Source organism: Rhipicephalus microplus, chromosome 5 (assembly GCF_043290135.1).
Source record: "Rhipicephalus microplus isolate Deutch F79 chromosome 5, USDA_Rmic, whole genome shotgun sequence".
Taxonomy (NCBI): Eukaryota; Metazoa; Arthropoda; class Arachnida; order Ixodida; family Ixodidae; genus Rhipicephalus; species Rhipicephalus microplus.
In genome coordinates, this window is record NC_134704.1 from 196,694,546 (window position 1) to 196,710,654 (window position 16,109).

Here is a 16,109-nt window from a genome sequence, read left to right on the forward strand (position 1 = left end):
AACCTGCTTGATTTCCTTAGCTTTAGACCACATTGGACAAACAGTGGGTAAAGGGTTCAGACCACTACAAATAAACGTGTTGGAATGGCTCAACAGCAGCTGGAAACTCTGGTTTAGCATTGCCTAGCCAAGGGGGGCTCCAGGAACTTGTCACATGCAGCAGGAACTGTCACACAGAAGCATATCACACAGAGAGCATGAGCATCTCAATTAATGCCGTGCATGTGTCTTTTCAAAAGTAGTATTCGCTCTCCACACAAATGCCTTTGTCCTTCGCCATGTTTCGTGCGCTGTCCTACTGAGTTCGTTCATGCTTCAGTTTTTTTTGTCTGTTTGTGAGCACAATGAGTGGTCTCTGCCAGTTTTGATGGTTCCAGCATCAGGCACAAGGAGGCCAGTGTAGCTGTAAACCTCTTCAGTTTCTTAATAAAAACAATCTTTAAGATCATTTTTGCATAAGACATAGTTATTATAGTTAATTCTAAAAGGCACCACACAAAAAATGCATAGAAAAGGAACTAAACATAAAATCGTCATACTTGTACAGAAGTTTACTCGAGGGCTAGTTGGCTGATCATTACGGCACACCGAATGAAAGGATGGACACAAACACTAGGGCACAACACAAGCACTGAAAAGGGAATAGAAACGCAAATTTTCCCTTTAGTTGGTAGCCCTCAAAGGTAGCAAGGAGTTAAGGCCTGACCACACGCACACGCCGCAGCATGTGGTTTTTTTTATGCGTCGTCGTGCTCTCTCCTTACAGAGAGAGACGGCACGTGGCCATGCGTAGTTGCACGCCTTCTCTCTCGATAACAAAAGAGGGCGGCATCGTGTGAAAAAAAAAAAAAAACACACGACGCTGACATGCTGCAAAATTTACGCATGCTCAGGTCTTTATTATTATACCTGCAACCCCATTTCGGAGCGGATCGACTGTCACGGTGTTCTAAGATCCAGTACATTCAGTCCATAAACGTCTGCACATGTGATGATGACTTAGAAGTGTGGCAGCTTGGGCTAGTTGGTATGGCATTACGATAGTTATAGCGCGAGAACAAAACGACGACACAGAGTCGTCGTTTTGTTCGTCGTTTTGTGTCGTCGTTTTGTTCTCGCGCTATAACTATCGTAGTGATGATGACCTTGGTTTTAGACAACCACTTGTACTTCGGGAAAGGCAAAAAAGAGTGGGGAAAAGGCAGCGGCACCGCACAGCTCTCTCCTACTGGTGACTTCTTTCCAATGCTATAGTAGCAACAAATGTGAGCCCGACTTTGAATTCCCAACAACTCCTGGACCACTAGAAGCATGACAGGGAGAGAGGAAAAAAAAAACCTGGAAAATGTGGGATAGTTGAACACAGCAGAACACAGTAAGACTTATGACGGCTGCGTAATGCACACACAAACTCTTTGGGTTGGGAAACGGCTTGCTGGACGTGTTGTCTGTGATGGACTCCAGGCAAGTATTTTGGCTGTCTGAGAAGGAGACTTTTTTTTTTTTTTTTAAATGAACCAGGACTTCTTGGCGCATATTGTCTTGGTGTCACCCACTACTTGCTTTGTCTTACTTTGAACAGCCGAGTTGAGAGGAATCACAGCTCACCACCGGGGGATGAGTCACGGCTCTTGATGACACTACGAGCCTTGACTTCCTGCAGCTGCAGGCGGGCCTGCTCTGCCAGCCGCTCGGTGACCGACTTCTGGGGCAGGTTCCCCCGCTCCGGGTGGTAGTACTTGCACTTGTTGCCGTACGTGCACTTCTTGCCGTACGGACAGCTTGGTGGTCCCTCAGAAGCCAGGGTGCCACTCTTGCGCAGGAAGGCATCCAGGGAGGGCCCATGACGCCCCAGGGGGTCGTCAGGGGGCATGAACCTGCTTGCACGGTGCAGAGAGAAAACTCACTTAGCCAACCATTCTTCTGAAGAAATTATGCAGCTGTGGGTTGACGACAAGTTATATTGTGATATCAGCATAATAATGCCCGTCACACTTACAACCACTATATTACCTGAACAAAACCATTGAAATTCTGCATGAAACATTTAATAAAAAAAATCTATCTTTAGGGCACGCTTAGGGCTACTTCGAGTTTTTGTGCACAAAACTACTCATTGTGCACTCCACAGATGTGACTCCCTCAGAGAGCTCTTGTGTATCAACCGCACTCTTGCATACTACACATGCCAGAAGTGATGCCACAAGGGTGGCATTTGGGCCAGCTGGTACACTAGCAATTGTAGAATGCAAACGGATGTAGAAAAAAAAACAACAAATTGACAAACAAGAACTCAAGACCAACTCGTTTCCTGCAACACCATTGTTAATATAGCGTGGTGAATGCAACAGAGACAGTCAAGTGCAGACCACATACTATTGATGTGCTGTAAGAACTAGCAGCCATGAAGCCACCAGTGGTGGTGCAGGCCTTGCACCTTGGTTCTTGTGGACAAACCGGCGACAAAGTGTGGCCGCATCTGAACTGGGCAAGTTGGTGTGCTGACAGCATGACCGAATAATGAACAAGAACGAACAAAAAAAAAGCGTTAAAAATGGTATCTTTTTCCTTTCAAGTGGTTTATTTATTCAAGAAGTCAGTATGAGTCGAATTACTTTTCTTAACAGGGCCTTACAACACTTCGGAACATGGTCAGGAAATTTTTCCCATTGGCAGTCAAGGCTGCTGCAAACATGCAAGCAGTTAATAAGATCTGGGTGACTTGATGAGAGCATAACTTACGAGAGAAGACAGAAGAGGCTCAACTGGTTCATTGCAGTGGTTACAACCGGGTGCATTTCAAGACCACACCGTTTATCAAACTAAGGACATGTTCCATCAAAAATACCACTTTAGCTCTTATAAAGGCTGATGGACATTTCGCTAACACCCTTCTTTTTTTAGAAACTACAACAAATCCTCTCGTGAACTCTGGGAGGCATACAATATCAGAATGTAAACTGGGGCATAGGAGTTCCACTGAAACATAGCTTTGGAAGTATCGATGCATACACGCATTGTGCCTTCGATCGTCCTTGGCTTCCTTTTTAGAAGCCTAAATGATTTGTACTTCACCAGGAATGGGTTATCAATTTCTAGTAGCTTCATCTTCTCTTGCAAAAATAGTACTGTGGCCTGGGTACTATGTTCAGAAACAGTGGGGTCAATTTGGCTATTGTGCCTCGGTTAGAAAGAACATGTGTATTGTAGCCACTCGTGCAGTCCCGTTTATACTAGTACAGTCGAATCTCGATAATTCAAACTTGAAGGGGACCGAAAATTTGTTCGAATTAAAAGAAGTTGGAATTAATGAAAGCTAATAAACGGAGGGCTTCCCCTGCAGTGGCGCATGTGCATTGAGCTAACACACGAGGGGGAAGCTTCAGAAGACTTACATTTATTCACAAATCACAGGACATCCGTCATTAATTGAAGTAATCGGTGATGCGCGTCTGCACACGTTTGCCTTGCAGCGAGTCAATAAATTCCGCACGCAGCTTGCAAAGCATATTTACTTCGGCTTCAGCATTCTTCTGGCAAGAGAAGTTGCGCGCGGCGATGTCCAGGGCCGATACTCTCTGAAGACGGTGGTGATGGTAGTGGTTAGGAAAGGAAGAAGGCACCTAATTTCTGCAGCCCAGTTGGGAGCACAGAAACGACGATGACAACAATGACTGCGTAGCGGAGCCGCAGCATGGCCAGCACATGCAAGAAAGGAGGAGCGTCTCCAAGCAAAGAGAAGCAGATTGGCATTTGAAAGAAAACCAACACTCTACGGCAGCCCCTTTTTTTTTTTTTTTGCTCTCTTCCGGCTTGTCCTTGAAAGGGGAAGGGTTACGTCGCAGGGACGGGAAAGAGTGAAGCGTGACACTGGCGCACGAGAGACACCTTCCCCTCATTGAGCAGAGCCATGCTCCCGCAGGGGCAAGGGCTACTGAAGATGTTGCCTTTTTCCTTTCCTTCAACCACATATTCATTCAACCCCGCGACAGCATTCTTTTTTTTCCTCTCTCTCTTCACGCGTGGCGTTGGAAGGAGAAGGGTCTTTACGTAGCGGGGACGGAAAAGAGAGAATAGTGACACAGGCTCGTCGCAGATCAGCATTTGAGAGAGAGCAAACATTCCACTGCAGCCTTTTCTTTCCTTTTCCTTTCCTTCTCACGCAGCATGGAGGAAGGAAATGGTGTGCAGCGTTGAGGTGTCTTGAGTGCCATTGTGGGATTGGGCGGAGTGCTGAGAGCATTTTCGGAGCGCGGTATGTTCGAATTAACCGTCGCAAGTGCTTGTGCTTTCGAATTACCGGACGTTTTCGCCTACTGGAATACACATAGTTTTGACGGGAGCTCTTCGTGAGTTTCAATTAACCGGAAGTTCGTATTAAACATGTTCCAATTAATGATATTCAACTGTAGTGTAACTGCAACTGTCACATTCCCAGTGCAATGGGCACACCTACTTGTTCTATGTCCCCATCTCCCATTCGGCACAGCCGAGCATGTGTGATTCTTTTCAAGATAAGTGCAAACAGAACCCTTCAGAAAATATGTCCTTAAGTATTCTCAGGTCTCAATGGCTCAGGCAAGCATGTCTTCACAAAGGCATGGGCAAAAGGGTTTTTCTAAAACCAGGAGAGAAGGTGTAAACCACGCTCAACTAGAAAAAGAGACTGCCAATACAGTAAAAGCTTGTTAATTTGGACGTGTTTCCTGCTCCCGGTTAGTATGTACATTGTTTAATGATACTTAACACTCGTAAGGTCAGTCACATTTGGCTACAACCCGCTTCATTCGGCCCAGCATGAACCACGGCAAATATTCGATGCAAAAGAGCATTGGCAGATAATTAAAACAGATGGCTGTGTCTGCACAGCCATCTTCTTCATCAGTTCTGTCCACAGGCAGCCTCTTTTTAACTTGATTCAACGCACACGCAGTGGCATCAATTAAAACATGGCAGAAGTAGCAAAAGATGAAGCGCTCTCAGCCGCAGTCGGTATGCTGGCATAAAATCATATGAAGTCATCATCATTATCAAAACTATTTCCCTTCACTGTCATGAATGAACTATCACTTGTGGGCCATTTGACCTGCGATATAACTATTGTGATGCTGTTGGTGGCAGTACATAATAAAAGAGAAGCGCAAAGCACGTTCCACCTCAGTAAGACAAAGTACAGTGGGTTTTGTCACAATTTAAATGAAGCCGCAGAACAACTAAAATTATGGCATTTACACTGCTTTTATGCAAAATAAGCACAAGATTTATGTATGCCTCAAGGAAATGAACATACATTTATATAACAGGCATGTATGTGTGAATTGTTTTTGTTGTTTTATATTTTCGGTAATTTGACCCTTGCTTGATTCAGACATTTTTTCCTGTCCCCCAAAATCCAAATTATTAATGTGCTGCTAACTGTATGACACTATGTCAGGAGTCTCGAACTCATTTCAGGCAGCAGGCCGCACTTGCAGAATTTACTTCTGCCAAGAAAGAATGTCAGAGGGCAAGGGGGCTAGTTGATACACATTGTCGGCAAACCCTACCACTGAAGAGGAAACCTTCCCTTACCTCATGTGCGGCTCATTTTTTAAGAGAATTCGGGGTCAGGACACTTCAATACCGACCTTCAAAACGAGCAAAATCTGCACACAGATTCTGGAATAATGTTTTTGTTTCATAGTTATACATTTCAAGACATGTGGTGACCACATGGGGTGCCTCAAAACTGCAATCCTTTAGACCAGTCATGCCAATGTAGCTCATAAATGTGCTTATTACAAAAATAAAAAAGGTAAATTTTAAGCACCTACACTCAAATCTCATTATAACAAACTTGCATCTTACACAAAAATAGGTTCGTTGCGTTCGGTACGTCTAACCTTCCGGTATCTCGATCCCTCCAACGTCAAGCTTTCCATTTTGCCATCCGCGATCAACTTCTTCATCGACGTAACTACGCTCCTGATGGCCGCCGGTGGCTACTGGTCATTCTACACACTTTACGATCACAAGTATGCGCCTCTCTTCACGACGATTCACCATGTGGCCACGCCGGGGTGTTCAAAACATATGAACACTTTCGCCATCACTATTACTGGCGCGGCATGTACAATTTTGTACGCAACTTTGTGCAGTGCTGTCCTGACTGCCAGCGACGCAAATCAACACCGCTACGTGCGACTGGCAAATTTCAGCTACTTCCGTGCCCTGCCAAGCCATTTGATCACGTTGGCGTTGACCTCTACGGCCCCCTTCCATTGACACCAGATGGCTATCGGTGGATTATAGTGGCGGTCGACCATCTAACACGCTACGCCGAAACAGTCGCTTTACCGAGCGCTACCGCTGAGGATGTGGCCTCTTTAATTTTACGTCGCTTTATCCTTGGACATGGCGCACCTCGAGAGCCCCTTAGTGACAGAGGCCACACTTTCCTCTCCAAGGTCGTCGAAGCTCTGCTTTCAGAATGCCACGTCATTCATCAGAAAACGACAGCATACCACCCACAGACTAATGGGCTAACGGAACGGTTTAACCGCACGCTGGGTGATATGCTCTCAATGTACGTGGCATCTAACCAAAGCAACTGGGACCGTGTTCTCCCATACGTCACATTCGCATATAATACTGCAATACAAAGAACCACGGGATTTTCACCTTTCTTTCTTCTTTATGGACGCGACCCTTCCCTTACCATTGACACTCTACTTCCCTGCCATCCTGATGCTTCCGAATGTCCACCTATCTCCGATGCTGCTCGACAAGCCGAAGAGTGCCGCCAGCTTGCCCGTGCGTTCACCTTGGACGAGCAGCAACGCCAGAAAGAAAACCGTTGCACCTCTCTTCCGGATCTTAGCTATGCCCCAGGGTCTTTCGTGTGGCTTGCCATCCCATACCAAACTCCGGGACTCTCATCGAAACTTGTCCCCCGGTACGAGGGGCCTTACACCGTTTTAGAGAAAACCTCTCCGGTGAATTACCTAATTGAGCCAGTTTCCCGATCGGATGACATGCGCCGGCGTGCACGTGACATCGTCCATATTTCCCGCCTAAAACCGTATCATGAGCCTCTCCCTGAAACTTCTTAGGTCGCCAGGATGGCTCCTTTTTCAGCGGGGGCGATTGTGAAGAAGAAGATGTGCCTGCAGCAAGCAGCATCGCCAACGCCCGGCTCTCTCAACTTGTGCTTCGGTTCGTTGCTGTGCCGGTCGCTGGACGGTTCTTCACGCTGTCTCGTCACTGTTTTTAACGGCTAATAAACCTCTTCACACATTGAAAAGTTTATTCCTAACGCAATATCTATTGCAAGACTATTTTCCATCTACTTTGTTATAACTGGTATTTCGTCAAATTCGAGTTCATTATATCGATGTTTGAGTGTATATTTATCTGCACGATGACCCATTCTATGGTGTCTTTTGGGTCTTTTGGCGTCTCGACAACCACGAAACTCAGCCCCAAGCCTCAACACCAGTCTAAGCTTCACTTTCCATTCCTAAAATATACACAACAACCATACACGCACATATCTTTTTCCCTCTACAAGTAATTGCAAAGAATTCTGCAGAAAAAGACAGATCCAATGCTTACATACCTGTCGTTGACAAATGTGTACATAAGCAGGCGCTCTTCAACAACACGTTTGAAGTCTAGGCTTTCGGCCACCAGGTCCCGATAGTTGTCGTTTGACACGACTACGCCACCAGTCTGTGCAGCCATCTTGAGAATGTAGCGGTCCTCATAGCACACCATACGCTTGCCACCCACATTGCGCGATGGCGTGAAGAACAGCAATCGCTCCTTCTCGAGTTGCAGCAGGATCTCTTGGTCTGTATGAGATGAGTACCAATCACTCTGATGGCTTAATGGACCAAGATATTTTTACTTTCTGTAAATTATGAGGACCAGTTGGCACTAGTACCATCAGTTAAATACAAACAATAAATAGTTTTCTCGCATAAAACCTCAGCAAGGCACTGAGCTTACATCCAGTTTAGACATAAGAAAGTAACTGCTTCTATCGCATTGCTACAAAGTTGTAGATTTGACTGAGATGCCTTGGCCATTTTTTATCAATCGAACTAACAAATGGGCCAGTTTTTCACGAGTACAATAGCACAAAAAAGTTCAGAAAAACAGAATAAGCAGAGTGTAGACAGTATAAAATTCCTATTGGACTGATCCCCTAAGCAAAATGTATGGTCCCAAAAGTGATTACGGCATGAATGCAACAAACTCTTAAAGGGACACTAAAGGCAAAATTCAACTTGGTGTCTACTTTTGAAATAACCTTCCAGAAACCTCACAGTGCTTGTTTTGTGCCGAAAAATGCTTAATTTGAAATTAAATCATGTCTTAGTGGTCCAGATACTGTTAGCACAACTCAAAACGCCCACCACTCTAGGAATTCCCAATGCCTCCTTTAGTGGGCTCTACGCTAGCGCCTTCCCTTTTTTTTAAATTTATTTACTCACATATCGGCCTGTCGGCAGTTACAAAGTGCATGAAAAGCAGTACTTCTGCCAATCATACATTACATGAAAAAAAAAAGACTTGAAAAGAAAAAAGGCTGCATCCGTAATCATTACAAACAAAACAACATAGGCGTACATAAGCAAAATAGTTCATCTGTAGATCAATGAAATGTACAACACCATAAGTGCGTAACTGCAAAATTAAAAGTCAACCCGCAGTGTTACAAAACATAACAGAGATGTCAGAGACCCAGAAAATTGAAAACATGCACACATGCATTTGTCCTCATTGTCTGCCAAATTATGTTTAAATTCACCTGCATTGGTGCTTTCTCTTATTGCTAACAGCTATTCATTTTGTTTTGCAATGAAAAAAAGAAAGTGCGTAATTTTTGGTCTGACGCACTTCAAAAGTACCCTCTTTGCCTCTTCGCAATAGTTTAGCTTTTTGTGCTATTGTCACATGGTCGTTACGTAGCCAAAGGGAGAAGTCGACTTCTTTGAGCTAAACTGCTCATTTGCCTAAACTTGTGGCTGTTAAATGAAAAATAAGATTACAACAATACACACTGGCATTGACAATGGCAAACAGAGCATCAGCCATTGATAAACATAGAAGTTGTGAAGCGTGTCCATTTTTACGTGTGTCACAGAATATTCCAGCCTTATCGCTGATTGACGTGCAAGCTCTGCAATAAGCTCAGGTGTTCACATCTTGACAGAATAATCTGCAATAATCGAGAAGTTCCTTTACCAATGAAGCGTGGTTTGCACTGGGCATTGCTGACAGTCTTTGTGGCGAAGAACTGAATACAACTAAAGTGAAAAGAAATATTGCACATACTGCTGCAAAGTAATGATTACTATTATTGTAAATTTCCTTTTTCTTTTTAGGTAAATACTTTAACCTTGCAATGCACCTGCATACAGCAAAGATGGCAAGTTCAGGAAACTGACAGCTAGAATCTGTACAAGAGTATCAAGATAGAAAAAATCATGCTGCTCAACGTTGAACTCTTCCCACTCTCTGAATTAACCTTTACTGGTGCCAAATTGTGCTTCCGCATTCTAAAGTGGGCTGAACGTATGTTAAAGGGGCCCTGCAACACTTCTTCATCTGCTTTCTGCAGCACTAGAGCTCATATAATGCCGAATACTGTGATGAATTAAAAAATAATTATCGAACTTGGCACAGGTAACAGAAGTTCTTAGCCTTTAAACTTGAAAACACCAGCAGACGACAAAAAAAAATGTTCCCTTTCGTATTTCACTCTCCCATTGATGTCAAAGGCAGTCTCTTATCACTGTGCACCTGTACAACTTGCCTTGTGCTGGCCTGGTGGTGGTTAAAGTCACTGTATATCAGAAGCAAAGTTGCACATAATTCTGCCATCTTGCCAGGCTAGGAGCCATAGCTGTTTTTCCAGGCAGCTTGCGTAAGCCTGTTGCGATCGACAAAGCGTGTTGCCAGTTGACATGTCAACGACCGGCGATGAAAGAAGAAACACCTGCGCTTAGGGCTCTGTCACACGAGTACACAAGCAGTTTTAGTCCATCCGGTAACACAAAGGCAAAGCATTATGCCGAATAATATTTGCCGCTACGTCAAGTGGTACCAGCTGTGGAGAATAACAACAACATTAGAGTTCAATCAACCAAAGGATTTCACACAGACAATAGACCATATTTATCCTATCGATCAGGTGATAGAGAAATGTGTGGATTACAACCAACTTTTTTACATAGCCTTCATAGACTACAAGAAGGATTTGACTCAGTCGAGACATCAGCAGTAATGCAAGCACTACAGAATCAAAGCATCGAAGAAACCTACATAAACACACTGGAAAAAATTTACAATAAATCCACAGCCACCACAGTTCTCAAAAAGAAAGTGACAGAATCACAATAAAGAAGGGTGTACGGCAGAGAGACACAATCTCTCTAATGCTATTTACTGCATGTTTGCAGAAGGTTTTCAGCGGCCTAGATTTGGAAAAGTTAAGAATAAGAGCTAATGAAGAGTATTTTAGTAACCTGTGGTTCGCCGATGACATCGCATTGCTGAGTAACTCACGAGACGAATTCCAATTCACGATTACTGAATTAGACAAGGAGGACAGAAAGGTAGGTTTTAAAATTATTATGCACAAAGCTAAAAGTAATGTGCAGCAGTCTCGGCAGAAGACAGCGCTTCACGGTAGGTGGAGAGATGAAAGTGAACTATCTACTAAGGACAGGTAGCACCCTCGGAGCCGAACCATGAGGGTGAAGTAACTAGAAGAATAAGGATGGGGCGGATGACAATCAGCAACCATTCTCAAATCAGTGCTAGACTTGTGCGAATATTTGAATGAATAGTACAGTATTCAAATTCGCTTCAATTTGAATTTAAAATATAGAAAGTTTCGAAGTATTCGCAATGAACAAAAAGGTGTGCATTAGTCCGCATGTAATTGCCTGTAAAGGTTGTTTCCCTTCAGTGTATGAATGCTAAGCCCTGAAAGCACCTAGCCAAGAGAATTCCGCTCTGCCATGAAGCCCCACTATAAATTTAAAGAGGCCCTGCAACACTTATTGAACCTGGTCAGAAAACGCTGCCAGTCGGCAGTCGAGGCTACCGAAAACACGTGAGCCAAATATTATAGCGCAGCACACGGCCTGGAATTGAGAATCAATTCTCAAAGTCAGCTAAAAATTGCTTTCTCTTCTTTCAACAATTGACCAATGAAGCTCAAAAATCACTCGTCACAGCCACTGTATCAGCCATTGGCTGACTTGAGCATGACACGCTCGGTCGTTACTGAGGTCGCCAGGGGAGGCCGTGACTTGTCCACGCATGTGTGCGCGATCGCAATGAAAATCTGCGTGTTCGAAGAAAACAAAAAAATGAGAGAAAAAGTGCTAAAGGTGACGAGGCACGCGTGACTGAGGCACACGAACGTTTTTCTTTCACAATGCCATTTCTTCGTGCTTTGCTTCCAGCATTTTCGGTGGGACAAGACAATAGAAAATGCAATTGAAGTGTGTGACAAATCATTGCAACTCTGCTCATACTAGATGTATTCTAAAAATTTTTGCAGCGGTGATTTCGTGAGCCAACAAGCTTCTTTAGTGAATCAATTACGTTGCTACTTGAAACTAAGAGCTGCAAGGCCCCTGTAAATGAACATATTGCCCTCAGATCAATTTATCATTTTTTTCAAGCCTTAAAGATTGTTATACCGGCTTATAATATATGAATAATAAATTTTAAAATGTTACGTGTTTTACAGGTTATCACTTATTCTCCTACTACTCGAAGTTGTTTCGACTTCCTTTTAATGAAAAAAAAAACATTTGCATAGAGGTCTTAGTTCAATTTTTAAAAAAAATATTTTGTAGGTTAGTTAGGTCATTATAAATATACCTATTTTTCTTTATATGTCATATATAGTATTTGTATTAGATCCGAAATTATTCGGCCAAAATCACTATTCGCTTCAAATTCGTTTCAAAACTAAATTTCACTGTGCACACAAGCCTATAAATCACAAATGGTAATTTACCACTAACCCTCCGAAATAGGTATACTATAACAACTGCATCTTGCCAGTACTTACCTACGGAGCAACAACCTGGAGGCTTACAAAGAGAGTTTAGCTTAAATTGAGGACGATGCAGCGAGCGAGTGATGGAAAGGAAAATGGTAGGTGTAACCTTAAGAGACAAGAAGAGAGCAGGGTGGGTCAGGGAACAAAGCGAGGTAAAGGATATCATAGTAGAGATCAAAAAAAAGAAATAGACATGGGCCGAGCTTGTCGGCAGGAAAATCGGTGGTTAACTGACTGGATTCCCAGAGAAGCCAACGCAAGAGGGGGAGACAGAAAGTTGGATGGGACGATAAGATTAAAAAATTGGCAGGTATAACGTGGCAGCAGAAAGCACGAGACAGAATCTCAATAGTTGATTGGCGGATAATTGGTGGATCATGGGAAAGGCCTAACAGGTAATGACGCCGCCATGGTGCAACATTTGGCCATGACTTTGCTAATAAATGTTATGGTGAGTTGAAGCTATGAGACAGGTTGTTTTTTATGGCGCATAGGGAATTAGGCTAGAGCTAGCCAGCTCAGAACAAGAAGGCAAATTGCCCTGCAGTGGCTGATGATGATAATAGCTTAACTTGCAACACATCCCCTCGCACTTGCGTAAACTGGCTTCCATCACCCTAATCCGTCCTAAAATAGAAAATGCATTGGCCATTCCGGATCCCGATCAAGACTACATTATTCAAAATATCGAAGCCCTGCAGAACTGTGCTGTACGTCTTATTTTTTCTGATTATTCACGTCCCACCAGCGTCACTTCATTGAAACTTTTTGCCGAACTGAAACTCTTATCATGTCGCCATAAAATTGCTCGCTTATCACTACTTCATAAGCTCTACCATCACACATCACTTCACGAAGACTTCTTCAGGCCACCCCCAGCCATCTTTCCGCGCCGGGATCATCCCTTTAAAATCGAACGCTTCCCTTGTCGCACATTCCATTATGCTAGATCCTTCATACCGCGCATAATAACCGAGTGGAATGACTTACCATCAAACATTGCAACCGTCACCGATATCACTGTATTTAGAACCTACTAAGCATGAGTGCAAACGTGTGAACTTTTTGCGGTATCCCCCCCCCCTTTCTTCAGCAAACCGTGTTTTCTGTATGAACTGCGTATGTTCATGGTTCGTGTCATTTTTTGCTGTGTTTGCCTAATTCAGTATTTCACACGTGCTATTGGTGATGTTATCATTATTGTATGCTTTAATGACGCGTGTGCTTGTAGTAAGCTAGATTGTGTTTTATTGTACTCTTGTGACTCTATTTCCTTCCTTGTTTAGATCAATTTTGAAGTATTTTTATAGTTTCGTTATTGTTTGACTAATATTATTTATTCTGATTATTTAAGACTAGGCGGTAAGAATATTGACCTTATATTTACTCTAATCTATTTATCAGCTGTATGGTGCTTAGTTTGCGTGTTTTCTGGCCCTATTAATCATTTCATGCACCTGTATGTGTTATAGCCCCCCTATGTAATACCCTCCTAAGAGAGGGCCCTTAGGGTTATTCTGAATGAATGAATAAATAAATAAATGACAGTACCTCTAGTGGTGGCCATTGTGCAGTGCTCCAAAGAGGAATTCTTTTGTAAGGAAGTATCAGAAGCGCTTTTATCAGGTTTTGTACAGGCTTCCGAAGCGGAAATGCATGGATATTCAAGGACTTTCCAGAACCTGTTGCAAGTTTTTCAAGGACTCAAAGTGGCATACTAAGCTGGAATTTTTCACTCTAAAAATTTCAAAAATTACTAACTCCATTGCACATACAATAAATATATGGATATCACAATTGTAACAAAAAAATCTAGTCTTAACAACTTCATGCACCCTCTCTATAGAGAGAGGGCAGGCACCATGTCAGAAAGCTACGGGCTGATGGGCTTCAACGCGTATTTGTAGGTGGGCCTTAAAGGGGTACGTGATGCCACAATATTTCTGGCTTGCGTGCTCTTTGCTGCAAGCTTTAATTATAGCTCCAACAAGCATGATACATGCACCAATATTCATTTATTCTATCTATATAACTTATTGCCTTATTGATATGGACAGTTTTCAGTTTCTGTTTGTGGTCTCTGAGTTGGGCAGGTACGTAGCATTGTATAGCTGGCTTAGCCATATGATCACAAAGCTCTGCACGCATCATGCTGAGTACTCTCTGCTCTTTCACACATGTGCCACACAAGCACTTGCAAAACAATCACGCTCCTAGATACAGCAGCTGCAATGCCAGTATGTACGTGGCAAAAGTCCAGAGGTCACTCACCTCACTACAGATCTGGTGTAACATCACTACAACTTTCGTTGCACTTCCTATAAAGCTACGTCAGTATTGGATGTGCTCGTGATGGGCAATGAGCATTAAGGTACACTTCAGAGGTGACTTAAAATATATTGTAAACGTATTGTAAGTCTGACCATTCGTTTGCAGCGTCCTTGCATACAGAGGAAACCCCCACAACGCTTCCTATAGCCTCGAACTTAGATGGCACCACCCCATTAAGAGCGGTGGCTTGTGCGGTTGACACTAGCAGCACGCTGCTGGAACACCAAGAAGTAACAACTGTGACAGTGGTTAATTTGAACTCATCCTGTGGATACATGGATCTTCCTTTCTAGAATCCTTCATGGTGTTTAGGCAGCCCCTTTCCAGTGTCGAGCTGTGACTGTTATTTATCAGCACTCGTCCTGTGTGCTTTCTTTTCATGCGTCCTTTGAGGTTGAGCAGAGCGTTGCATGCATGGAGTTGCCTGCCCTTCTTCGTGTGACATTCAAATTTTTTGCTATCACATTCACTGCTTCAAGCTCGCCACGAAACTAATCTTTTTTTTCCAGAGGCATTTTTGCAAAATGTGACCACGTGTGCCTACTCCGCATTACTGCTTCGGAAATTGGGAGTTTGCCAGGGTTCGTACAGGTTTCCAAAGCGAAAATTCAAGGATAGTCAAGGAGTTTCCAGGACCTGTCACAGGTTTTTCAAAGACTAAAAACGGCATGCAATGTTGAAATTTTATTACTTCTAAATTTTCAAAATTAACTCATTTTTAATGCACTTATATAGTACATGCATATTGCAGTTTAACAAATATGTCTAGTCTGCACTATAGCTCACATTAGCTTCACTATGTAGGAATGGCAGACAGGGCTTGTTGATTTAACATATTCGAAGTTTAAGGTGTGAATAAGACACGGATAAAAATAATGTACACACACACGAAGTGCTCCGTGTGCATGTACTTTATTTTCGTCCATGTTGTATTCACACCTTAAACTTCAAATTAGCTTCGCAAGCTTCAATGCTTGCACAATAGGGGAGGAGCCCGCACCGAAAGCATTACGAGTATCCCACTTCATATATTCATGGTTTGACGCAGTGAAACTTTCTTCTGCATACAGTTTTGAAAAACAAAACCATATAAACTTGCGCCAAATTACTAATTTGGAAATGGGGAGTTTGTCAGGTCGATGCCGATCCATACCTGCCAAGTTTAAGGATTTTGAATCTGGGAGATTTTCGCAACGGGAAGGGTGGCAGGTGTCACACCGATTTATTTTGCCTCCTTTCTTTTTTGCACCAAAAGAAATACATCGCCAAAAACAGTGGGGGGTGAGAGAAGGAGGTCAGTAAACATTGGCGCTACACGGTCTCATACAGGAATAAAGTGGCTGAACACACAAGAGTAGGATTTCCCAACTACAGTAAAAGGTGCGAATCCCAAGGGGAGGGAGCAGACATGTATTTCTCAAAATTTCACGTAATCAGAACAACTAGCCGGAAAAGCGCGAGTCAAAGGCCAACCGAAAACATTATACCAAAGCATGAACATGAACAACAACACTAGATTCTTTAAGTAGGAACGTCAAAACTATTTTAGCATTTTTTAAACATCTTTATCACCTCTACCGCTCTGTGAGCCACGTGCCCTCGGCTAGTTATCGCGTCACGGCAACCGCAGCTTCATACGCAGCGGTTGCAGAAAACGGCAGTTCTGTTTTCAATCCACATGAGCTGGTTGCAAACGTGCCTTTGAAAC

General features: G+C 43.3%; 1 protein-coding gene across 3 annotated transcripts in view; it reads right to left on the reverse strand.

The window, feature by feature from the left end:
* The window catches only part of LOC119173590 (uncharacterized), a 294,126-nt gene that overhangs the window by 76,046 nt on the left and 201,971 nt on the right, over positions 1-16,109 (reverse strand). For all 3 annotated transcript variants that reach the window (XR_012895547.1, XM_075896331.1, XM_075896332.1), the window contains exons 5-6: positions 7,598-7,832; positions 1,609-1,877 (exon numbers count right to left, since the gene is read on the reverse strand). Coding sequence is in view for 2 of the 3 variants with exons in the window: in XM_075896331.1 (XP_075752446.1) it covers positions 1,609-1,877; positions 7,598-7,832 (504 nt within the window). In the remaining variant the exon portion in view is untranslated. The remainder of the gene's footprint in view (positions 1-1,608; positions 1,878-7,597; positions 7,833-16,109) is intronic.